At 52.9% G+C, this 24,016-nt stretch overlaps 2 protein-coding genes across 5 annotated transcripts; one reads left to right on the plus strand and one right to left on the minus strand.

The window, feature by feature from the left end:
• Window positions 1-533: 533 nt before the first annotated feature.
• CDK5RAP3 (CDK5 regulatory subunit associated protein 3) lies at window positions 534-9,236 on the minus strand. 3 transcript variants are annotated; one of them, XM_045488568.1, is made up of 14 exons: window positions 9,072-9,236; window positions 8,801-8,846; window positions 6,620-6,751; window positions 6,244-6,344; window positions 5,817-5,865; window positions 4,971-5,149; window positions 4,638-4,774; window positions 4,276-4,420; window positions 3,766-3,876; window positions 3,282-3,357; window positions 2,577-2,665; window positions 1,522-1,727; window positions 995-1,166; window positions 534-884 (listed from the first exon to the last, which is right to left on the minus strand). In XM_045488568.1, exons 1-14 carry the CDS (start codon window positions 9,075-9,077, stop codon window positions 819-821), a joined length of 1,515 nt encoding a protein of 504 aa, XP_045344524.1. In that variant the 5' UTR covers window positions 9,078-9,236; the 3' UTR covers window positions 534-818. The 3 variants fall into 3 exon arrangements, with proteins under 3 accessions (XP_045344524.1, XP_045344525.1, XP_045344523.1); XM_045488569.1 differs by lacking the exon at window positions 5,817-5,865 and having other exon boundaries at window positions 9,072-9,139; XM_045488567.1 differs by lacking the exons at window positions 5,817-5,865; window positions 9,072-9,236 and adding an exon at window positions 8,934-9,065.
• A 7,188-nt stretch (window positions 9,237-16,424) lies between these two features.
• On the plus strand, window positions 16,425-22,224 carry PRR15L (proline rich 15 like). Of its 2 annotated transcripts, none has more exons than XM_045488570.1 (2): window positions 16,425-16,922; window positions 21,076-22,224. In XM_045488570.1, the coding sequence occupies exon 2, from the start codon at window positions 21,105-21,107 to the stop codon at window positions 21,405-21,407; it is 303 nt and encodes a 100-aa protein (XP_045344526.1). In that variant the 5' UTR covers window positions 16,425-16,922; window positions 21,076-21,104; the 3' UTR covers window positions 21,408-22,224. The 2 variants fall into 2 exon arrangements, with proteins under 2 accessions (XP_045344526.1, XP_045344528.1); XM_045488572.1 differs by lacking the exon at window positions 16,425-16,922 and adding an exon at window positions 17,588-17,858.
• The last annotated feature ends 1,792 nt before the right edge of the window (window positions 22,225-24,016 follow it).

The raw sequence follows: 24,016 nt of genomic DNA on the forward strand, positions 1-24,016 counted from the left end.
ACCCCCAACCCCTACCCTTCCTGGGAAATGGGGATGGGTAGGTGGCTTGGAAGAGGGGCGCCATCCCAGGGTGGGCTCTACCCAATCACAGTGCGGGCAGTTACGGGCAGGAAGTGGACAGGCGGCTAGTGAAGGTGACAACTCCTGTCTCCACCTTGTTTATCAGACCCTTCCTCCCCAAACCGCATTTTCCCCCTGCCTGGAGGTGAGCTGTGATTAAAAGGAAAATACAGCTTCGCTGGCTCCAACAAGGCTGCCACTCGACTGTTCCCCTTGGCTTTCTGGCCCAAGTGGGGCAGTCTGGCCTGGCCATGGAGAGAAAGGGGCCCAGCAGACTCAGCTACCCCAGAGCTTGCTGAACCACTTGTAGATGCTCATCTGGGGCCCTCCCTGTCACCAGAGGCAAAGAGGGAAAGTCTCTAACCCAGGACTCCACAGAACAGCTGATGGCCTAGGGAACCCACTCAATCAAGAACCCCAGGCAAACAGGTGCATGGCCTTGACTCAAGGCCCAGAGAAGCAGACACTGTCAGTGGTGAAGCGAGAGTCTCTTCCTCTTTTATTAAGTCCAACTAGATGATGAGAAGGACCAGAAACTGGGGTTGCAGGCTGACAGGCCACAGGGCCAATCAAGATAGCTTCTTGCCAGAAAATACAGTGAGGGTCAAGGTCACCATCTAGGTGACAGCTCCTTCATGCGGCCTTCCATCCTCCAATCACTTGGTCTCTGGCCAGGAAGGGCCCTGCCGCATCAGCCCTGGCTGTCGCACCCCCCTTCCTGAAGGCTGGGAAGCCGGGAAGGTAGAATGTGGGGGCTGTCACAGATAGGTTCCCATCAGGTTCACGGGGCGCCCACTGTACCTCTTGGAAATGTCAGCTTCAATCTGAAAGACAGAGGTACCAAGTGGGCGGGAAGCAGAGAGGCAGGGGTGCCTTGCTGTGTAGAAACTGGGGGTCCCCCACCTGCTTGGCAGGTCTGCCTTTCCGGTCTCACCAGCTTCTGCAGCTCCTTGGTCTTCTCCAGCAGCAGATCCAACTTGGGCTCCAGGGCCGCCTGCTCCTGAAGCGCTTCCTGCTGCTTCTGCACCATCAGCTCCTTCTTCAAAGCCAGAAGCTGGGACTGCTTCAGCTTCTGCTGGAGAAACTCAGTCACTCGGTCCACATACCTGTGCAGGGTGTTCAGGTGAGGGGTGCAGCCGAGCAACCCCAAGCATCCCCACTCAGCTGCTGGGAAAGGTGAGGCTCAGGAAACCAAATCCCTAACAGGCCTCTCAGCCTCCACACCCTTCAACTCCTTCTTTGCGAGGCAGAGTGCTCCCAGCTCCCCTGTCCTACTTGGGAAGCAGAGCCATCTTGCCCCAAGACAACCCCTGATCCCAACCGTGACAGCACTGCTATGGGAGGCAGAGAAGAGCTCTGGGGGGTCATAGAGAAGAGGACCACAAGGAGTCGGGGCTGCTCAAGATGGCAGAGCCCCACATCATGCTCCAGAACAGCCCGACGTCAAGGGGGAAACCGGACCTTGGTGAGGCCAGGATCATAAACAGGTGTTGCATTCGAAGACTGGTGAGCCGGCCGATCAGATCCTGCAGCGCTGACACCATGGTAACCATCTTTGCTGTGGTCTGGCCCTGCAGGATGGCGGGAGCCAGCTGGAACTGGCTCACGGACAAGATGTCTGCCTCCTCACTCATCTCCACGGCTCTCTGGGTCAAGAAGGTCTCGAGCTGAGGGCAGAAGAGGATCTGGTTGAAACCAAGAAGAGAACTCAGACGTCCTCAGATGCTCAAAACGCAAGAATGAGACGTGAGGGTTGGACTCTGGGTGAGAAGGTGTTATTTCCTCTGAATACTTTTACTGCTAAAAACTTAGCAACTATAATGTGAGAGCTTGATGGGGCGCCTGGGTGGCTCAGTCAGTTAAGTGTCCAACTCGGCCAGGTCAGGATCTCACGGTGCCTGAGTTCGAGCCCCATGTCCAGCTCTGTGCTGACAGCTCAGAGCCTGGAGCCTGCTTCGGATTCTGTGTCTCTCTCTTCTCTCTGTCCCTCCCCGGCTCACACTATCTCTTTCTCAAAAATAAAAACACATTAAAAAAAAAAAGATTTATAATGTGAGACCTTGAGGCAGCCTCTCACTGTCATTCTTCTGTCCCCTACTCCTATCTCAGGCCCTCTCAAGGCCTGGACACCTCTCCTTCCTCCCAGTGTATGGATAACTAAGGACACACAGATTCAACGGGTTCTCTCTGCCCCAGGGAAGGTATTTTCTCTCTGTGAGGAATGAAATTCAGGGAACAGGAGTCCACATCTGAGAAGCCCTGGATTAAGAAAGGGCTGGGAAGAATCTGGGAACCAGCCGCATGTCTTGTCACTCTTATTCTACCTTAGAAACTTGATCCCTTTGTCCTTCTCTGTCCTGGAGGCTAAGAGGGGCCTCTCTGGGCAGAAAGAAAAGGGAATAGGTGAGGACTAAGAACTTTGATGAGGACCTCACCAGCCAGCAGTCCACTGACTGGGAAGGCAACAGGCGGAGATTAACACAAAGAGGAAGCGTCCTCCCAGAGGACGAAGGTACCTCCATGAGCTCATCAATGAACTGATTCCGGGTCTCAGGGTATTCAAGAAGTGTCAGGGCATCTGGGCCCTTAGCAACACCTTCTGGAGCTGCCAGGAGGAGAGACAGAGAAGTGATAAAGTTGCTGGGACCACAGAAAAAGACCCTCAAGTTCGAGAGGTTCTGGTGGGTTAATATGGACACAAACCCATTGCCCTAAAGCTACTATCGATCTCATCCCAGGGGGATAGGGTTACCCTTTCCCTAACCGGACACTACTACCAGCCACTACTACAGGCCGCCAGTCCCAGTCTGTGAGGGGGGCCGCAGAGCTGGGTTCAGGGCCAGGAAAGGCCTCCTCTGCTCTGGTAGGCCGCGAAGTTTCATCCTGCACCGCCCTCTAGCGGCTCAGATAGCTGCTGCATCCTCTCCAGCGGTGGGCAGGGGGTCAGGTCACACCTCCAAGTCCAGTAGCCCTCCAGGAACCTCCCACCAGGAAAGGTGACCCATATCTGGGATCTCAAAAGTTGAGAGCTTCCAGACCTATAATGTTCCTCCACACTCACGTCATCATCAAGATTTTGAGAAAACAGTTAAATGTGTGAGAAGCCCAATCTTGGCAAGTGCATTTCTTCTTTGTTTCTAGAGACACGTTGGGGGGGGGGGCAGGGTGGCTGGCTTTTGAGCACTCACTTCTGCCAGGGCTACAGGGAAGGCTGCACTTACCCTGGGTTCCAGCTTCTAGCACTGTGATCTGCAAAGCGGCATCGTCTCCCCAGTCTATCCCATCGCCTCCAGTTTCCTAGGTAGAAAGCAAAGAACCCTGGCAGGGTTGCGAGAATCTTCCCCAGCAAAGGGAGCCGGGATAAACCAAAGCCCTTGATAAGTCCAAGGCCTACACATTTCAACTGTACGAAGGACTTACAGCCCTGACATAGGTGGTAAAGATGGCAGGGGGGCCCATGTATGCTGCCACTCTCATCCCTGCTTAGAGTTACTACCTGCCTGTACCTGACACCTTGCCCCAAATGCCAGGAGAAAAATGTCAAACCTGGGATATGACACTGTGGAAACTGCCTCCCCCTGCCAATCTGGTCTGAAAGCTATGGACTTCAAGAAATGCCTTTAGAGACAGACAACGCTTCTTTTATCACCAAAGCAGTGATCACAGAAAAGTTCTCAGGGGGATGGACTGTGAGAGCGTCCTAACCTTTGAGTCCGATTCCAGGGAGATGCCCCAGTCAATTTCGGCAGCCTGGGCAGAGATGCCAGAGTCCGTCCCTTCAGAAGCCGCCTCCACCCCAAAGTCACCCCAGTCAATCTAGAAGGGGAAAAAAGTGTTAGCTCACAGAAAGTGGGTGAAAGCAAAGGGGCCTGCCTCGCCAGGGGCCTCAGCTGCCCCTGGAAGGGGCACTGGCACACTGTTCAAGTGCAATGGGCTCCGCGCTCCCCAAAGGACCGCCCGACTTCAGAGTTCACGGGGCTGAAGGATTCCTAGATTAAAGCCAACAGGCTCACTGAGCCTCTTCAGTGCTCATCTACACTCTGGCCTCAAGGAGGCCGGAAAATTAAAGGAACAGAGCCCCCCTGGACCCTTCTATGTATAGTCTCTTCTTTTCTTCCTTCTGAGACTCTGAACTCAGTCAGGGCGGGGTGGGAGGGGTGGAGCTGTGGGGGGGGGGGAGTGAGGAAGCAGCTCTCACTTGGCTCATCATCTTACCGCGTCTTCTTCCACCGGCTCAGGAGGCTCCTCGAGGTGCGGCCGCTCCACCACAGAGGGCTCGGTCCCCGTCCTCCATTCGTACACCGTGGCGTTTCCCCGCCTCTGCACGAATCGCAGCATCGGCAGCACCTGCTCTGTGGGGCTGCAACGGAGCACCAGACTGACCCTCCCACTGCCCACTCACAGAGCCCCCGCCGGGCGCCACCCTGAGCCCTGCGGCCAGATGGGCAAGGCTTCCACAGGTTCACGTATGTAAAATTAAACTCAAATGTCATGTCTGAAAACACAAGCAGAGAAGAGAGGACAGCAGGAAAAATAGGTCAACTGTCCCCGCTGCTGGAGAGAAAGAGGTCCTTTACCTTTCACACACAAACCCCACACAGGCCTGGTAGAGGTCAATGGCTTCGCCCAGAGACTGGGCCCCGGCCCCGATCTCAGCCAGCTGACTCGGCAGGTCCTTCACCAGGGCCAGCAGTTCTCTCCGGACGTTGTCTCCCTAAAGAGGATGGACGAGGGAGGCTAAGACAGGAGTGGTGGGAAGCGGAGCCCAGTGGGTTAAAGAAAATGCCCGGAGACTGGAGATGGGTGAGACACTGGCCCAAGAAGGGTGCAACCGGGCCGAGAAGGGAACCTTTCCCAGAAGCCGAGGAGCTGGGCTCAGGCCAAGAGGCCCCAGGAGACCTCCTGCTCACCGTGATGCCGTACTGTTTGCATGAGTGGTAGAACTGCTCTCGCATCTCGGTGGCCCCAGCCTGGCCCTCCTCCTCCTTGCGACTATATTCTTGCTGCAGCTGCTGGCATTTGGCGATCTGCTTCTTCAGCGAAGGGATCTCGTAGTTGACATTCCGCACCAGGAGGCTAGAGAGTTCCACTGAGAAGGGCCCAGGAAATTCACCCCAGACGCCCACACCACAAGGCAAGCACGCCCCCGGGACACGCACAAATACACCGAGGCCTGGCAGCGGAGAGCACGGCTTGGCTCCCCCCACCGCCAACCCCGTTCCTCCCCTTCCCAGCCGTGGAACCTCACACAGCCACCTTATCCTCTCCAATCCAGTCCTCCTCTGTAAAATAGGGGCCAAAATATTTCCCATGAGGACTAACAGAATCCACATGAAACAGGAGTACGATTCCTGGCATTCAGTAGATACTCAGCAAGAATCAGCTATTATTATTATTAATACTTGGGGGAAACATACCCCGAAGTACAATCGGCCCTGTAATTACTCTCAGGCATCCAATATGGCCCCCCGATGACCCATGCTTCCTCTGCCCAGTGGAGAAGAGCGGGGAGGTGGTCACCAAGAGGTCAGTGGGTCTATACGTACTTGCCTGGTCAGGCCCGGCAAAGGCCCCCTACTTGCCTGGTCTTCCACTTTCTCCCAACACTCTTTGGGGGAATTTCTTGGCCCACCTGGCAAACACTCATACCCCAGCCTCATCCCCCACACGGACTGTGCCTCCTGGAAGCCTAGTGTCCCAGAACTCTGGGAGTGGGCTGCCCCTGGACTCCAGCCTCCCAGGCTGGGCCACTTTACCTAGATAGATGTTGTCCTTCTCATACAGGGCTACGATCTCCTGCCAATCCTGGGTAAGAACGGAAATAGGAAGTGAGCTGGAATAGCACTCGGGCAGCCACATCTCAGCTCAAGCCGCACACAGGGGAAGCTCCCCCAGCCTTCACATCACATCAGACACAAACCCCTTGCCTTTCTACATAACGCTGGCTGGACCACCCACTTCATCTTAACAAGGTGGTGCCAATGAGCATTCCCCAAAGCAGCAGGCCTGAAAATGGAAACCCAGGGGTAGGATCTACTTTTGGTATAAACTTTGGGGATGGACAGAAAGCTCAGGAAATATGCTATGTAGGCATCTCCACCGGACCCTCAGCGAGACCAGAGGCTCTGACCCTGTAGACCGGATGGGTCCGGCTGCACATTAAGCGGCTTCAGCCACACTTGCCTTCATTCGCTGTGAAGAGTACCGGCCAAAAATATTTTTTGTGGAGGCTTCGGTGCCTTTGAGAAGGTCCACGATCCTTAGGCAGTGGAAGTAGTGAATGTCTAGAGAGCAAGGAAGAGCAAAGACTCTGGGAATTATAGTATCTTGCCCACTATGCTGGGCTCATGGCTGACTGATGAATGTGCTGAGAATCTTAGCATGCATAGCTTTCCCCTTCACCATTGTGTGTTGGAAGAAACTAGCATGTACCCCCCCCCCCCAAATAAATCTTTCTCTAGGGATTAGTCCTAAAGCTAAACAATAAGGGAGGAGGTTGGCTGATATACAGTGCTCCAGGAAAGACGGGGCTCCAGTAATGTAGTCCCAAATCACTCACAGGATCCAGAGAGCAGCTGGGCAATCTCCTCGCTCTCTGGCATGTCCTGGATGGCAGCATTGATCTTCTCTCGGATGGTCAACACCAGACTCTGCCATTTCAGATTGCAGTGTCGTCTGTCGACCAGCCAGTCTATGTGAGAAACACCGAAATCATAGCATTCCCACTCATGACAGCCAAAACGCCGTCACTAATTCAAGTGAAATATGCTAAGACACTGGCTAAAAGTTGTGTTCATATTGGTTAAGGTGTGGGGGATCACGGGAAGATGGGAGTAAAGAGAGCCTCAAAGGGACCCTTGGCGTTAAACAGACTCCAGCAACCTGACTTCATCGCAGTGTGACTTTTATAGAGCAACTGCCTCCGTGCAGGGATAAAGAAAAACTGCGAATTAGTCCTGACATCAAAGTGCCACTTTTGACCGCTCTAAATTCTCCATAATATTTTTGCTTCCATGAGTAATTATATCTTTCTTACTGACAGAGGATGCTTTTCAACTTCCACTTCCTCAGGGCTGGGATTAACCGTGACAATGGAAAATACAAGATGATTATGCCAAGTACCGGATGAATGAACAACTGCAAAGCCCCTAATACCTACAGCGCCCTGCAGACTAGGTAACACCTGGCACCACGAGAATACCAATGTGACTGACCTCCTGGAATCTGAGCCCAGATTTGTGTTTTCAGTAGAGCGGGTGGGGGGATGAGAGCCATGTACATTTCCTCAGGAGGAGAGCACTAAGAGCTAGACCTTGCGATCACATGGTCCTGGCTTCTGATTATCAATTTGCTTAGGCAAATCTCTTAACCTTTCTGTGCCTTGGTTTCCCCACATGTAAGATGGGGATAATACGGTACTGGACACAACAGGGAATGAAAGTAAAACATGGGGCACCGTGCCTAGCACATGGCAAGGACTCGATAAATCCTAGTAAAAATCATTTTTACAATGTCAAGTGCTTAAAACAGCACCTGGTAGAGCCAACTCTGAATGAATGGTTGCTGTTCCATTGGTCCTTCCCATGACCAGTGACAAGCTCATACAGCAAGAGTGCACAGGTGCTGCAGAACTGGGACAAATGTGAAAGGACACTAACGAAGCTCCATCAAGTGGCCACTGCACAGGACTGACCGAACGGTCCACAGTGGTGAGTCCAGAACCTTGCCCTTGTTAATAACACCTGCCAACTAGCCAAACATTGGGGTCCCACGCTAGCTATCACTTACACTGCTTCTGCTGTATTCCTCTAAAATCTTCAGAGAGAAAAATTCTGTAGATGTCATAGGACTAGAAGGGGACGAGGTAGTCAAACAGAGGTCATCTTAATGACTAAACCAGCATCAAATCAGTTAATCCAATGAGCATTTTAAAATCCAGGAGCTGTGCACTCGCCCTGGAAAAGTCATAATGAAGAGGTCCTTGCCTGGCTCTGAACTGAGGAGGTATAGAGATCAGATACTGGCAGCAGGGAGATGGCCTGGCCACTAAAAGGTCTTTATTCCCAATTGGATCTTTGTCTCTCTTCCTCCTAAAATCGAGGGGAGATGGAAACTTTTAAAATGAAAGGAAGGTAGGGGTGCCTGGGTGGCTCAGTCGGTTAAGCATCCGACTTCGGCTCAGGTCATGATCTCACAGTTTCGTGAGTTCAAGCCCCACATCAGTCTCTGTGCTGACAGCTCAGAGCCTGGAGCCTGCTTCGAATTCTGTGTCTCCCTCTCTCTCTCTCTGCTCTCCCGCCCCGCTCATGCTCTGTCTCTCTCTCCTTCAAAAATAATTAAAAATTTAAAGAAAGAATTAAAACGAAAGGAAAGTAAGTTTTTTTTTTTTTTTTTTTCATACAAAAAGCATCGACCCTGGGGGCTGACAAACTTAAGTTCCAATTTCAGATCTACTGCTTAGTAGCTGACCGTCTTTAAAGTAAGCCACTACTCTCTTGATGCCTGAATGACCTTACAACACGTGTTAGGAATGACGTGTTAGTAGAAGACGCAGGTCAAGTACAGACTAAGAATGGTTCCTTCCCGCTCTTCCTAGCGCCGGCAGGTAGCCACCGCAGAGGGCATAGAACAGGGCGAGTGGTCAGGGGCCTTGGGGCGTCACGGCTCCCAGCTGTTGGCAACAGGAGGCAATGGGCCAGGCTTCCCCCTGACAGCGGTTGCGCGGGGCGTCCCCTCCTACCGAGCAGCTTGCTGGTCTGGATGTCGATGGGCACGTGCTGATGGTCCTGGCGGGAAACACAGCGAGAAACGGGGCTTGAGCGCGGGGAGGGGGCGTGCCACCCACGCGCTTATTTCCGGGGCCCAACCGCCACCTTGAGGGGCCAGAATGTTGGGCCGGGGAGGGCCGAACCCGGGAGGGAGGCCGGAGAAGCGGGTCTGGGACCGACGGGTTGAGCTCAGTCCAGGGGTGACGGACCAGTGCCCCATTCCCCCAGCTCCTGTCTCCACACCTGCATCTTTCCTCCACTTCCGCTTCCGGCCGGCGACCCAAGTCAGCCCCACCTACAACCAATCCAGCGCAGGCCTGGCCGAGCCTCAGTTTTGGCACGGTCGGACCTCCTCGGGCCACGTCGCCATCTTCCTCCGAGCCAATCGGGGCGCGCGCTCCACCCCTGGCCACAAGCCCCACCCACCTCGGGGCTCCGAATGGCTGAGCCCGGGAGGGGCGGGAGAACCGAAGGCAGCCAATGGGAGACGCGAGGCGGGCTCAGAGCTGGAGACGGGCGGGGACGCCGAGAAAAGGCTGCAGGGGCTGCGAGATCACGGCAGACGGCGCCGGAGAGTTGGTCCGGGCAGCTTCCGGCCAGGTGGGCGCGGGGTTTACGGTGCAGGCATTACTGTGCTTGCAGACAGGGTCCTAGCGCCGACCCTGGAGCCTTGTAAGCCGTTAGAAATGCCTTCTTCCTGCCTTGCCCGGCTTTACTGCTCGTCGCACACTTGTGGCACTTGTCACACTTTACCTTCCCATTCAATTTATCTGATAGACATGTGTTGAGCACCTGCTATGTGTTGTGTGATTACGACAGGAAAGGGGTGGAAGGAGGGTCAAGGGAGGCATTCCAAAGAGAACACCTCAATTGAATCTTAAAAGAAGGGCTACACAAAGAGGGGCCTGTGGGGAGAGGTGTTCCGGGTGGAGGAGACCGTCCAGACAAAGCTATGGAGGCCACAAACTGCAAGAGGGGTGCAAGGAACAACAGGCAGGCAGGACTGGCAACATAATTGGTGGGGTCCAGGGCAAAATGAAAATGTGGGGCCCCTTGTTAAAAAGTTGAAGAATTTCATGAGGGGCCCTGCATCAGGTCTCACACTCATGAAGGCGGCTGGGAAGGCAGGCCAGCCTCTGTGCAGTAAAAGGTTGGTGGCAAGGAGTGGCCAGAGAAGAGCCGTAAAAGTGGAAAGGTCATATCATAGGCAGGAGCCTCATTAGGGAACTTGGACTTTACCTCTGCTGACAGAGAGGAACCACTGGAGGGTTTGAAGGGTTTTGAAGCAGGGAGGGACCTGTTCAAATCAACTGCAAGGAGGATGGTTTCGTGGGAGATAAGGCTGGAGACAGGGAGACTATCTGGAAGTTATCATGCAGAGGTCAGTGACCTGGGACAAGGCATGAGGAGGAGGGCAAGGGCTGGATTTGAGAGATGTTTTGGAGGGAAATGGACAGAACTTGGCCATCAAGTGGGTGTGTGGATGGGGGAGATAGACAGCAAGGATGACATGTAAAGTGGCTGGATTAGGAGCGCCACCAACTGAGACAGGGATGCAGGATGCTGACCAGGTATTGGGGAGGCAGGGTTCTTGGCTTTGAACTTACCAGGTTAGTGGTGCTGGGAGGCCCCCATGTAAAAAAAAGTGTTCAAGAGACACTTGCGTCTATGGCTTTGGAGTTCAGGGGGAGCCCTGGGGCTAAGGGTGCAGCTTTGGAGAGCCACAAGCTGACTGATCTGAAGTTCACAGGCTGAGGCTGTGGCTGAGGCTGAGGGAAGGCATGAGATTGGGCAAGAGGTGGGTAGAGTGAGGAAGAGACTGGGTGGGCCCAGGATAGATTACCAGGGACCTCACAGGGCTGGGTGTGCCATTTGGGGCCCCTCCTCTTCCAGGATGTTAGCTCCTCCAGGAGGCTCTGGCTGGTTCTTTGGAAAGGACCACCCCCACCCCCAGCACAGCACTTGGGGCTCAGAAAAATTTGTTCTTGAACTGTGTGGTGTGCTATAGCAACAAGAAAACCTAGATTTCCATCCAGGGAGATCTTGGACTATTTCCATAACCTCTCTGCCAGCCAGTTTCCTTAACATGGAGCTAGCACCTATCTTGACTATCTTGGTATTTCTGTTTATAGGCTTACATAAATAAACATGTTAGATGTATATAACACTTTGCATTTTACAACATGCTTTAATATATCTCTCATGCTTTGAAGACCGTGTGTGTGTGTGAAACATTAATCGTCATTAATTAAAAAAAAATTTTTTTAAGTTATTTGTTTATTTGTGAGAGAAAGAGAGAGCGCAGGGGAGGGGGAGAGAGAGGGGGACACAGAGAGAATCCCAAGCAGGCTTTGCATTGTCAACACAGAGCCTGATGAGGGGCTCGAACTCAGGAACCAGGAGGTCATGCCCTGAGCCGAAGTTGGACACTTAACCAACTGAGCCACCCAGGTGCCCCTAATCATCGTTATTCCCACATGGATTGAAAGATTTCCCTGGATATAGCTCATTGGGCAGAACTAAGGGCCTCTTCAGGGCTCTCTCATGGGAATTTGGCTCCCATCTCAGAGTCCTGACTCAGGCTGTAAGAATTGCTGGGACTCCCCCCCATGATTAAACAAACACTTACTGGGCTCCAACAATGTGTTCCTGGCTCCCTGGGACACCCCAAGAAGCATGGCCCTGCCCCACCCTCAAGGTGCATCTCTCCTCCTTGAACCAACAGGTGGGGCACAGCAGGACAGGGTGAGTTGGTGGAGGCAGAGACCACCAGCATTTCACCCCACCCACAGCTCCCCGGGGTGACTCATGTGGAACAGAAGGATGTTTGAGAATAGTTCTGCCCGGCCGCTGGCCTCAGCTCAGGGTGGCTGCCCTAGACAGCACAGGTGTGTGGGTTTGGGGCGGCATTCTGCAGTGTTCGTCCTTTTCCAAAGGCCACAGAGAACCTCGGGGCCTATGGGCAGAGAAGCACATATGTGGTCTGGCATCCGGGGCATCGGGTCCTGGGGGTCTGCCAGCAGTTGGAAGGTGGCATGTGGGATGCCTCACTGTGATTCTCATGATCCTCTGAGGATATAGCAGATGGGACACTGGGGAGGTGGAGAAGGGCATAGCAGGCCTGTGCCAGCTTTGGACAGGAAAGCACGGAGCCCCGGGGCGGCCTGCAGGCAGGCTGCTTGACTATCCTTTGTTGTTGTTGTTAGCTTTCTTATTAAGTGATAACCATGTGCCACGTGACAGTGTAGATGTTTTACAAGCCTTTATCTAACTTGATCCTTCCAACAACCTTGTAATGTGGGTACTATTATTAGCCAGATCTTGCTTAGTTAAGTAACTTGTCCAAGTTCACACAGCTGGTAGTTGGTGGGGCTGCGATTCAAACCCAGGCCTGTCTGGCTCCCCAGCCTGCATTCTTGTTCTCCGTGGGATGTGGCTTCTCCCGAGGCCCTGCCTACCCCATTCACTCTGCTTGGCCATCTCAGCCCCGGGTCTCTTTCTCCCTCCCCTTTGGCCTGATTCCCATCTTTTCCCCTAGTTGTTGTGCCAGAAGCTTGGAACCCCCACCCTTGAAGTCCCTGCCCCTTTCCAAAGTTCCTTCTTACCACACCTCATTCTGGGCAAGAACACCTATTACTTATCTTCCTGCAATAGCCATAAAAAGAAGGCTTACCCTTGACATTCAAATAATCCATTTCTTTTATCCACCATGTGTTTATTACTATATGGTCCGTGTTTTCTGTGTGTTTGCTCACAGCCATGCTGTGTGTGTGTGTGTGTGTGTGTGTGTGTGTGTGTGTGTGTGTGTCTGCCTGCTGGGCTAAAAGCCCTGGAGACTAGTTTTTCTTTAGTTTGCCTCCGAACATCATCTGTGAGCACCTTGTGGGCAGCGAGGACAGGCTTGTTCATCTGGGTAACCCCAGCTGCATGACACCTGACATTGAAGTTAAGTGCTTATTGGCTGCTTGTAAAGAAAGGAATAAGAGGTGTGACATGTGCAGGCAGCCATTTAGTAATGAGTAGGGACTGGGGTCACTTGGTCTGGAGTGGGGAGGGTTACACGTTCTCCAGCTCTTTTCGTCATCTCTCCTTCCACAGCTCAGGACTTAGAATCAGGCCCCCTGAACTGCTTGCAACTGTAACCCAATGGTCTCTGTGTCTTCGTGCCACAATAGGGGCCCCAAGATCCTTGGGGCTCCCTAGGTGTATTTTACTTCCTTCACTCAACAAGGGCAAATTTCTGAAAACGTGCACGTTGCATGTTTGTATATGGAATATCATACTTGAACTTGGTTTTAGGGAGGTGCATTTAAAGGTTAAAAAAAAAAAAAAAAACACCGTAAAGCAATAAAGTGGCCTGTTTAGAAAATATTCATAGTTTATAGCCTTATCTCAAACTCCCCTCCCAGCCCAGCTCCTCCCAGAAATAAATCTCCTAAAGGCCAAGGGTGGGGCCTGATTTCCTAGGCTGGTCCCTGTCTGGAGGGTGGGCCAGAGACTCCACGGCCCGCACCTGGTTCTGGTGGTGTTCTCCAGGGGCCAGCCACAGGTGGGCATCCACCGAATTCTGCCCACTGCAGTTCTCATTTGGGCTCCTTCTGCAGTGTGGGAATCAGAGAACAGGATTCTGCACCCACCCTCCCCAGGTCCCAGGCATCAGAAAGGTCTGGAGTTTGGAGTCAGGGAGTGTGGGCAGAAGTGCTTCCAGGAGGAGCCCCTTCTAATAAAGATGGAAATGGTGCCCTGACCCTTGGTTGCTGTACCCCAGGTAGTGACCATCTCATTGACCCTCCAGTGTCTTCCCAACACTTGAGCTGGGATGAGTGTTTAGCCTCTTCTGTTCTCTTCTAGATGGGATGTCCATTCTCAAAGAGATGGGGCTTTCAGAGAAAGTGATGGATCTAGAAAGCTGTGGGCACCTTCCTGGGACAGCTATATTATTTTTTTAAAGATTTGTATTTTTAGGGGCTCCTGGGTGGCTCAGTCGGTTAAGCGTCCGACTTCAGCTCAGGTCACAATCTCATGGTTTGTGAGTTCAAGCCCCGCGTCGGGCTCTGTGCTGATAGCTTAGAGCCTGGAGCCTGCTTCGGATTCTGTGTGTGTCTCTCTCTCTGCCCCTTCCCTGCTCATGCTCTGTCTCTCTCTCTCTCTCAAAAAAATAAACATTAAAAAAATGTTTTTAAAAAATTAAAAAATAAGATTTTTATTTTTTCATTTTATTTATTTTAGAGAGCGCACGTGAGTCGGGGAGAGGGGCAGAGGGAGTGAGAGAGAATCTCAAGCAGGCTCCATGCCAAGTGTGGAGCCTGACTCTGGGCTCGATCCCATGACTCTGGGATCATGACCTGAGCCAAAATCAAGAGTCAGATGCTCAACTGACTGAGCCATCCAGGTGCCCTTATAAGATTTTATTTTCAAGTAATCTCCACACCCAGTGTGGGGCTCGAGCCCACAACCCCGAGATCAAGAGTCGCACACTCCACTGACCAAGCCAGCCAGCACCCCAAGAAGTAGACTTCTTGCTAGAGGCAGGCGGACCTTGCAAAATAATATCCTAAGTTCACATAAACCCCTGGGAAGATGATAATTAACAGCAAGCCTGCTGTAGCTGAAATCACATGGGCTTTCTCTCACATTTGCCTGACCCAGGGACTGTGGGAAAAAGGCAAACAAGCTAGATTAAGAATTTCTTAGGGTAAAGACAAGACTTCTATTTCTCATTTGCGTTTTAAAGCTTGTATTAAGTCCCTACTATGTCAGGTCTGAATCTGTGGCAGATAATTCTTGGTTCAAGGAGATAAAATTCTCTAAGGGAGCCAAATACATGAATAGATCATTACAATACTATATATGCATATATGTGTGTACATACACCCGTATGATCAATCATGGTATACATCATGTTAAATAGCATATGAGCAAACTCTGAAGGAATAAAAAAGTTCCTGGTGGCATAGGAGGTGTAATAATTAATTCAGGCCTTGAGGGATAAATAGGGGTTTATCTTGGTTTAAACATTTTTTTTAACATTTATTCATTTTTTTTGGAGAGATAGAGACAGAGCACAAGGAGGGGAGGGGCAGAGAGAGACGGAGACACAGAATCCAAAGCAGGCTCCAGGCTCTGAGCCGTCAGCACAGAGCCTAGCACAGGGCTCAAACTCACGAACTGCAAGATCATGACCTGAGCTGAAGTCAGCACTTAACGGACTGAGCCACCCAGGTCCCCCAAGTTTGTCTTAGTTTACACAGGAGGTCATTCCCGAGCAGGAACACAGCATGCACTCCTAATCCCAGCTTCTTTGGCCAGGAAGGTAGGCAGAGAAAGGGACTAGTGACAGGATTTATGGCATGGTGGGAGAGGAAGCTGCAGAGGCCCATCCTAAGAGGGCCGGGCCAAGTGGGTTCCACTATGGGCCATGGGGGGCCTTTGAAGGACTGTCCACTTGAGGCCTAGAGGTAGGGGGGCTGTTGAGGAAGGAGGAGAATATGAACTCACAAGGCCATGAGAAGTTGAACCAAGTAGAAACAGGGTTGGAAATGGTAGGGCAGATGTGAGAGGTGGTTAGTTTGGGAGTTGGTTGAGGGGATTACGAGCCCAAGGAAAGGGGGACCGTCTGCCTTTTCTCTACCCAGTAGTTGGCTCAGAGCCTGACACACACTCAGACCCTGGAGGAAGGAGCTGGGTGGGTGAATTGGGCATCTAAGCCAGGCCGCACTGGGACACACAGCTGCAGGGACACTGAACACACAGGGGATGTTCCTCACTCTCCAGCGATGCCTGTCCTAGGGGAGAGAATGCCAGCACAGACGGGCCACCTGAGGGGGGCGGCAAAATAACCTGCTCCAAGGCTCGGAGCCTGATGCGAAAGCAGCCCTGGGTGAACGCTGCGCACCACCTTGGCTAATGCAGGTTTGCAGGAGGGGGTGGGTCAGTGAGGGGATCCGTGAGGATGTCGCCCCCTGCCCGAGCACGCTCTGCCTTCTCGCGTTTCCCTCTCTTCCGGCCTCGCCACGGCCCCATCTCTCCTTCTCAGAAAGCTGGCCCCAGGTGTTACCCCCTTTATAACATCCACCAAAGGCCCATGCAATGGACCCCTGGAAGTTTGGGGGAAGGGGCATGAAGTGGTACTTTGCAGAGTACAATAGGAGCATGATCCAGTATCAGAAAAACAAATGCCCCTCTGCCCACGCACGTGGAACTTGGCATCTGATTTCACAGCCCCTGAAGCCTACCTCTAAGCGATGGAGATGTCTGAGGGTGGGTGGGTCTGGAGAGCCTGGCCCAAGGTGGGGCCAGTGACCACCCCCCACCCTGAGGAGGGGCCCTTCAGGTAAAGAGGGAACCGCAGCCCCCCACCCAGTGCCCGCCTGAGGAGCATTGAGCTTTGGGGTGGAGCGGACAGCCTGGGAACCGGTCTGCCAACCAGTTTAACCAGGGACTGGTTTCGACTCCGGAGTTCAAAGGAGCTAGGGTGCACCCCGTCCCACGTCCCACCCGGCCAACGGGGAACAACGGCGCTTAACCCTTTCCCGGTTGTGCCTGGGGCCACGTCCAGATGTGGTCCGTGATGGAGAGGGTCCGACCCTCTTTGGGGCATGAAATGGGTGAGGGTGACCTTGGCTACAGCTGGGGGGTGCAGCCAGGCCCACGAGGGTGGGGAAACTGAGGAGAGAGGCTCCCTTGTTCCTCCTGCCCCAGACTTCCCTTGGGGTTTCCTCTTCCTGCCTAGGCGATCCCCGGAGGACCCTGACTTCTGGGTGGGTGCAGGGGCACTGGGATTGGATTTCTGGGGTAATGAATATTCATCAGCCTGATCCGGCCTCTGCTTCTGTTTACTTAGCCGGGAGGGGCTGGGTTTCAGGTTCACCTTGACTCCTGGAGCCGCAGCGGAGCAGGTACCCGCTCCTGCACCTGTTTCTCTTGCACCTGCCGTCCAGCTGCTCCTACCCAGCTCTCCTGGCCTGAGCCTTGCCTGGTGCGGCACCCTGGAGGCACCCCTACCTCCTCCAGTCTCCCTCCCGGGCAGCTGCCACGCTCAGCTCCTTCTCTAAGGAAGGTCTCACCTCCAGCCCCGAGCAGCCAGGATTACAGGTACAGGCAGAGGGTGAGGGGGTGGGGAAACCAAGGCACAGAGCCCAGTCAGGGCACTCCGTTCCACTTCCATGGCTGACAAGACTAACTGGGAGGGGGAACCCAGGCGGGCTGGTTCCCATCTCTCCCCTAGGTGGGCAGGCAGCACTCAAGACTCATCCCACTGGCTCTTGGAGTTAATCCAGGCCTCCAGCAGAGCTCTTTCTGGGAAAGTTTCCCTCCAGAGCAGTTCTGTATTAACTCTTACTAAGCTGGAGCCTACCCACCCCCCACCCCCCACCCCCACCCCCACCCCCACCACCAGCCTGGAGGATGTTTCTGGCCATCTGGTAGGAACATCTCTCTGTTCCTATCCAGGGTAGCCCAGTCTTACCCAGAGTGCACAAATGGCATCAGGGGCCCTGCAGAGGGATAGGGGCTGGGGGGTTCTGGGTTTTGTCTTCAAGCATAGAAGCTGACTCACTTCCTCAAGTCCCCTCCACTCCTCCACCCCCAACACTGTCAATGGTTAACTTGTCCCAGCTCAGAAGGGGCCTGGTTCAGTCTGGACAAGGCCCTTGGAACAGTTCATGGAACTCAGCTAGGGTGGTGGGGACTGTCCTAGGTGGCCGCATGCCCACCAGGGTGCTGGCTGTCATAGGCAGGGTGGGGGGTGGTGGCAGGCTATCCTGTGAGGCCCTTTGTGGGCTCCAAAGCTGTGCAAACAGCAGAGATGTAGCTAACTCGAGTCCTCAGGGGTTGATTTCTATCATCCCATGGATTGCAGGGCCCCAGGGCAAGGGCCCAGCCCTCAGTTTGGCCAGCTAAGGGCCCTGCGCACGCAGACCGCATGGCCCCACCACATGTCACCAAATGCTGGGTCTGCTTGAAAACCCAAGGACACCCCCTGCCCCCCGTTTCCTCTGACCTTCTGTGATTAGGCGTGGGCATGTGGCTGTAAGTATATCGCTGTTTCCGATGTTTGATAGCTTTCGATATCACATCACTTTTTTTATGTTTATTTATTTTTGAGAGAGAGAGAGAGAGACAGAGCATGAGTGGGGGAGGGGCAGAGAGAGAGGGAGACAGAATCCGAAGCAGGCTCCAGGCTCCGAGCTGTCAGCACAGAGCCCGACGCGGGGCTCGAACTCACAAACCGCGAGATCATGACCTGAGCAGAAGTTGGACGCTCAACCGACTAAGCCACCCAGGCGCCCCATATCACATCACTTTTTTGATTGAAAGCAAATCAGATTTTACACTATCTTGGGGTGACTCACCACTTAAAATAATCTTATAGTTTGGTTATTTTGTAAAATAAACAGTACTCTAATTTATCTCTTCTGTTTAGATTTTCATACGTCAGTCTTGCTGAAAGGGGCAAACATCTCTTACCAGTGCTTCTATGTCCTCTCGGACAGAAGGGACAGCAAAAGGCATCTTAGCCCAGAGTTCAAGGCCAGCAGACAAGGGCCCTGATGACTTGGTGCCATGGTGGAGGTCCCAGGGCAGGGTCCAAGGTCTATTCCCGTCTCTCTGTATGGTTTTCTGATAAGGTTCCTTGTGATCGGTCACTTCCTTCATTCCTGGGAGAGTTAAGCCCCGTGGATGCCGATTTGCAGCACCCGCTAAAGCAGGTGTCTTTTTTTTATGTTGCTTTAATTTTTATTTTTGAGAGGGAGAGCATGAGTGGGGGAGGGCCAGAGAGAGAGGGAGTCAGAGGATCCAAAGCAGGCTCTGCGCTGACAGGAGTGAGCCCAATGTGGGGCTTGAGTTCATGAACCAGGAGATCATGACCTGAGCCGAAGTCGGATGCTCAACCGACTGAGCCACCCAGGTGCCCCTAAAGCAGGTGTACTTTAGCCGGCACAGGCAGAAGCACTTTCTCTCAAGGGGGTGGGCAGTCAGATGGTTATCGTCGGCTCAGGAGTTGGATTCTCCACCTCTCTCTGAGTTCCTTGGCAACCCCAGATGGGCGGTGGTGGGGTCACGGGCCTTGCCCTAGACCAGGCGGTGACTGGGCACCCACAGGCCAAGCAAGTGCCCTCCCCACAACTCCTTCCAGAAACCCATTCTGGAACACCAAGTTCTGTGCAAGATTGTGCTAAGCCCAGGTGGGGGGCAAGCTGCCAAAGCAAACCTCTCAGGCTGTCCCCTTTGTGCAGTCACCTCTCCAGGGTGCCCTGAGAGTATTTATCTGGCCACTCTCACCCCCTTTCACTTTCTAAGTGGGAGCTGCACAAGATCTCCCCTGGGCTTCTCTTGCTACTTGAGCTCAGCTAGAGGGACAGAGCTGGCAATGTGGGATCTGCTTCCCAAAGAGGTAGCAAGGAATCCATCAGGCATGTGATCTGGGCGGGGGGCTGAGTATATGGCGGGACAGGGGGCACCAGCAGCAAGGGGCCCATGGAGGTGGGCACTCAACCCATTCCAAGCCTAGACCAGCATCCCGCTTTTGTTTTTCCCAAATTTGATATGCTCTCCCACTTAAAAAAAAAAAAAAAAAAAAATCCTTGCTCATTAGGGAAGATCTGGAAACCAGAAACAATACAGGGAGAAAACACCCCCAATTCCTTTTCCATAAAGAAAATCACTATTAATCATTTGTCATACTTCTTTCTGGTCTTTTTAGAGAATGTAGCTAAGACCATTGGTTTTTAAAAGGAGGTAACATACGGGGCGCCTGGATGGCTCCTCCGTCAGTTAAGTGTCCGACTCTCGATCTCGGCTCAGGTGATGATCTCACGGTTTGTGAGCTGGAGCCCCTCCTCGGGTTCTGCGCTGACAGCGTCGAGCCTGCTTGGGATTCTTTCTCCTTCTCTCTCTGCCCCTACCCTACTCATGCTCTCTCTCTCCCCCTCCTCTCTCTCAAAATAAATAAATAAACTTAAAAAAAAAAAAAAAAGGAGGTGATAGATTTGCCTGTGCTTGGGCTGCCTGACCATCTAGCTTTCTGGTATATTGTGGCTACTGGCTCCTCCCCAGGACCCTTCACAGCCACATGCAGAGTCCTGAGAACCAGAACACCACCCTCTCCAGGCTCACAGATGCCTTGATCTGTCATCCCTCTGCCTGCCCTTCCATTGCTCTGAATTCCTCCAGTCTGCTGTCTCTTTCTTCCACTTTCTACCCACCGTCCCCCACCAGCAACGATGTCCAGGAAACCTCCTCATCTCCCAGAACACGTACTAGCTCAGACAGCATCTACGTGGAAATTAGTAGAAGATGAGGCCAAGCCAGGACGCACGCATCGCTTGTCAGTGGGGATGCCTGGATTCTAGCCTCCAAGCCCCACCTCTGTTGGGTACCTTATGGAGGGTCCAGCCTGGTCTAAACCGTATCTCATGTGGACCTTGTGGCCTCACCAAACCTTCCAGATTTCCAAGCTTTTAGCTCCCCTGCAAACTCCTGTCCTCATGGAAGCTAGGTGGGGAAAGGAACCATTCCTCAATAATTACTAACGTTACCATGTTTTACTTTGCAAAGCATGCCTCCCTCCGTGGGCAGGGATTAACGTTAGAGCTAAATGTTAGGGCTGGAAGGGACAGCTGAGGACCCTGAGGGCCAGAGAAGTAACTTGCTAGAGGTCACAGGCTAGTACAGTCCCTGGGACTTCCCACTCCCAGCCTGAGCTTCCTCCCGCTCAGGAAAAATGCAATAGCTCCTTCACTCCTGCTGGTCCCCACTGGGAAGTCCAAATTACTCTCAAAATTGTAAATCCTATTTATTTTATAATGAATACTAAACAAAATGCACAGGGTGTTTCTACCCATCTGATACCAGCCAACCACCTGCCGGCTCCTGGCGGCAGGGCCTGGTGGCCTAGTGGGAAGAAATTGGGAAGGGTGTCAGTGGCCTGGGTGCTGGGTGACCCAGGCAAGCCGTTCACCTCCCTGCAGCCCTGAGGGGCCTGGAATCTCCAAGCTCCCTACAACCCTGCATGGCAAAAGTATGTGGCTGTCCCGCGGCCCCTTGGCCTGTTGATGTCCACTTGGCTGCCCCTTCCCCAGGCCCCTCTCTCCCCTCTCTTCCTGGGTTCATTCAGCTTCACCTTCAAATCTTTCAGGCCTGGACTATTGAAATAGCCCACGATTAGGAGTTTAGAGAGGGCTGCTCCGAGGTACCCCCCTGCTCCCCCACTGCCTCCTCTCACTGTCCCACCCTGCTCTTGCAGAAAGCCCCACCCTTGGCTCGGGGAACGCCATGACCGAAGTGGGCTGGTGGAAGCTGACCTTCTTGCGGAAAAAGAAATCCACACCCAAGGTGCTCTATGAGATCCCCGACACCTATGCCCAAACAGAGGGCAGCGCAGAGCCCCCTGGGCCCGAGGGCGGAGGCCCCGACGGCAACTTTAACACCCGCCTGGAGAAGATTGTGGACAAGAACACAAAGGGCAAGCATGTCAAAGTCTCCAATTCGGGCCGCTTCAAGGAGAAGAAGAAAGTCCGAGCCACGTTGGCAGAGAACCCCAACCTCTTTGATGACAGGGAAGACAAAGGACAGTGAAGGGGGCCAAGGAGGATGCTAGCACCTCCCCACTCCTGCCGTCAGCCGGATCTGAGACAGGAGCTTGCCACGCTGGCCTCCTTGGCCACAGTTGAAGCCATGGGGGCAATTGATGCCTGCTGGCAGGAAATGTCTGGTTTTAGGTTTGTATTTATATACCCCAGCTTTCTGGAAGGCCTGGGAGATCCCAGGGTACTCCCACGTCCCCCAGCACATACAGAAGCACTCCAGTCCGAGGATGAGAGCCCCACCCAGGAAGGACGGCCCTCCTCGCTGTGGCGGTGCCAGCAGGGAGGTGGGCATGGCAAGAAATGGAGAGAGGGAGCAGAGAGACTTCACTTCCTCCAGGGGCACAGGGTCAAGGGTGAGTTTCAGTTGCTCCCTCTACCTTCTCTACCTGTAACTGTTCGCTGGACCAATTCTGAGAGTGAATTTTCCAGAAGCCACATGATGGGGTGGTTTCCTGGAGCTGGAGGAGGTGGAGACCCTGAACTTGAGCTCACTTTCCATCACAAGAGGGAAGCTTCCTGGAACGTGGTGCCCAGGTGTGCGGGGAGAGAAGGACGCTGGGTGGTGCTGCAGAAGGCCAGGCGAGGGACCCCATGGCTCCCTGCACACATCCTCAAAGGGCGCTGCACTCGGGGAGGGGGGAGGGAGTGTTGGTAGGAGCTAAGAGCAGCTAACTCTCTTCTCCCCTTCTCCTACTAGTATTTAAGAGGGACAGGCCCCAGAGATGAGTCCTGGAGCCTAGAATTTTGCTTAAAAAAATAATTGTAGGTTTCTCTTTGTAATAAACGATGATGCAAAAGCAGAGAACTTATTTATGCTTTTGTCTTACATTTACTGAGGCCCATTTCTAATGCCTTTACTCCCTTCGTGTAAGTAAAGTAGAACTTTGTGCTCAAAGTGTTCCTATAAAGCATCAGAAAGGATCCCCAGGGGTCACCTAGCTGGTTGGTAGAGCATGTGACTCTTGATCTCCAGGTTGTAAGTTTGAGCCCCAGGTTGGGTGTAGAGATTACTTAAAAATAAAATCTTTTCTTCCTCCCTCTCTCCCTTCCTCTCTCTCTCTCTCTTTTCTTTCTTTTTCTTCTTCCTTTCTTTCTTTCTTTCTTTCTTTCTTTCTTTCTTTCTTTCTTTCTTTCTTTCTTTTTCTTTCTTTCTTTCAAAGGAAGGGTCCCCAATGTGAAAATATAGCAAAGGGAGGGGCTAGTTTCAACTCAGTGGTCAGTTCCTTCTGGTCAACAGAGAGACCATCAGGGGCTCTAAGAGAGTGGAGGAGACCTTTGGAGACTGACCCCCAAATCGCAGGGGTTTGGTTTGGGATCAGGATTCAAATTCTCACTCCATAGCTTAGTAAAAATGGTGATTTGGGGAAAATTAAAAAAAAAAAAAGTTCTCTGAACCTCTACCTCAGTTTCCTCTTCTGTAAAAAGGGTTGTTATAGTACCTATTTCATGGGAATGGCCAATACTAAGTGTCCCATAAACAGTCCTATAGTAGGTGCTCAGTTAACATTGGTTTCCCTTTATTAACTCCACCATAGCCCATGGTTTCTGTTTAAGGAGGAGGAAAGAGTGTGCTCCCTGTGCTATTAGGTCCAGATCTTTCTCAAGCCCCAGGAGCTGGGAACTAGGAAAAATTGGACAAATTTCTGGAGCTCTTGGTGGGAACCGGGAGAAACCAAGGTGGCAACCAAACAATGTGGTCCTGCAGCTTCCAGGTCAGTTCCTTGCAGGCTGTTGGGCCACTCCACCCCAGGGAGTGTGGCTCAGGGAAATTTATTACCCAAACAAACAGACCTATACAAGGGGGCCTTTGTTGGGTGGCCTCACCCAGGCCAGGGGGAGTTCTGAGGATGAGTGAGGGACACCAGGAGCCAGAGGAAGGGAAGGAAGGCTGACTCAGGTGCTGCCTTCCCCAAGGCCTTTTCCCCTATCGTTCTCACCACATGGAACTTTCTAGGGTCCATCCAATTACTTAATCCATAAAATGTCCCACGGAGGAGCTGACTTCCCCCATACTCTAGCCCTGTCCACTGTGAATAGCCAAGGTTTACAGAGAGCTTACAATGGGCCAGGCCCTGTGGCAAGTACTCCACGAGGTTCCTCATTCAATCCCCTCATCACCTGAGGCAGGTGCTGTCCTCCCCATTTTCCAGCTGAGTTAGCTGAGGCGGAGAGAAGTGAAGCCATTTGCTTGCAATGGCAGAGCTGAGACTGAAGCCGGGGCTGGCTGTGCACATGACTGCTGCACACAGCCCCTTCCACTCTTGATTCTCATCCGCTTGGGAGAGGAGAGGGCAATGTCTGGGGCTTGGAATCCTGATTCTGGCACCAACGGGGGAAAGCTAACCGCCTTCAAGGCTGAGTGTCTTCTGAGACACCGGACTATAGGAACCTGTCACTTGAGCCCATCTTGAGGTTCCTTGAGGGAGGTGGGGCTTGGGGATGATGCTGGGCCCTGGGGCACCAAGCCCTGCTTCTACCCAATGCTGGCACTGCATTGCCACCATTACCCCTCTTAGGAGAGAGGGTCTATGGCCCCTCTGCCTTGTGCCGGAGACCCTGCTCCAGCCCCAAAGTGATGTCCACAGGAATCTTCCAGGG

This window comes from Leopardus geoffroyi, chromosome E1 (genome assembly GCF_018350155.1).
Source record: "Leopardus geoffroyi isolate Oge1 chromosome E1, O.geoffroyi_Oge1_pat1.0, whole genome shotgun sequence".
In the NCBI taxonomy this organism is placed as follows: domain Eukaryota; kingdom Metazoa; phylum Chordata; class Mammalia; order Carnivora; family Felidae; genus Leopardus; species Leopardus geoffroyi.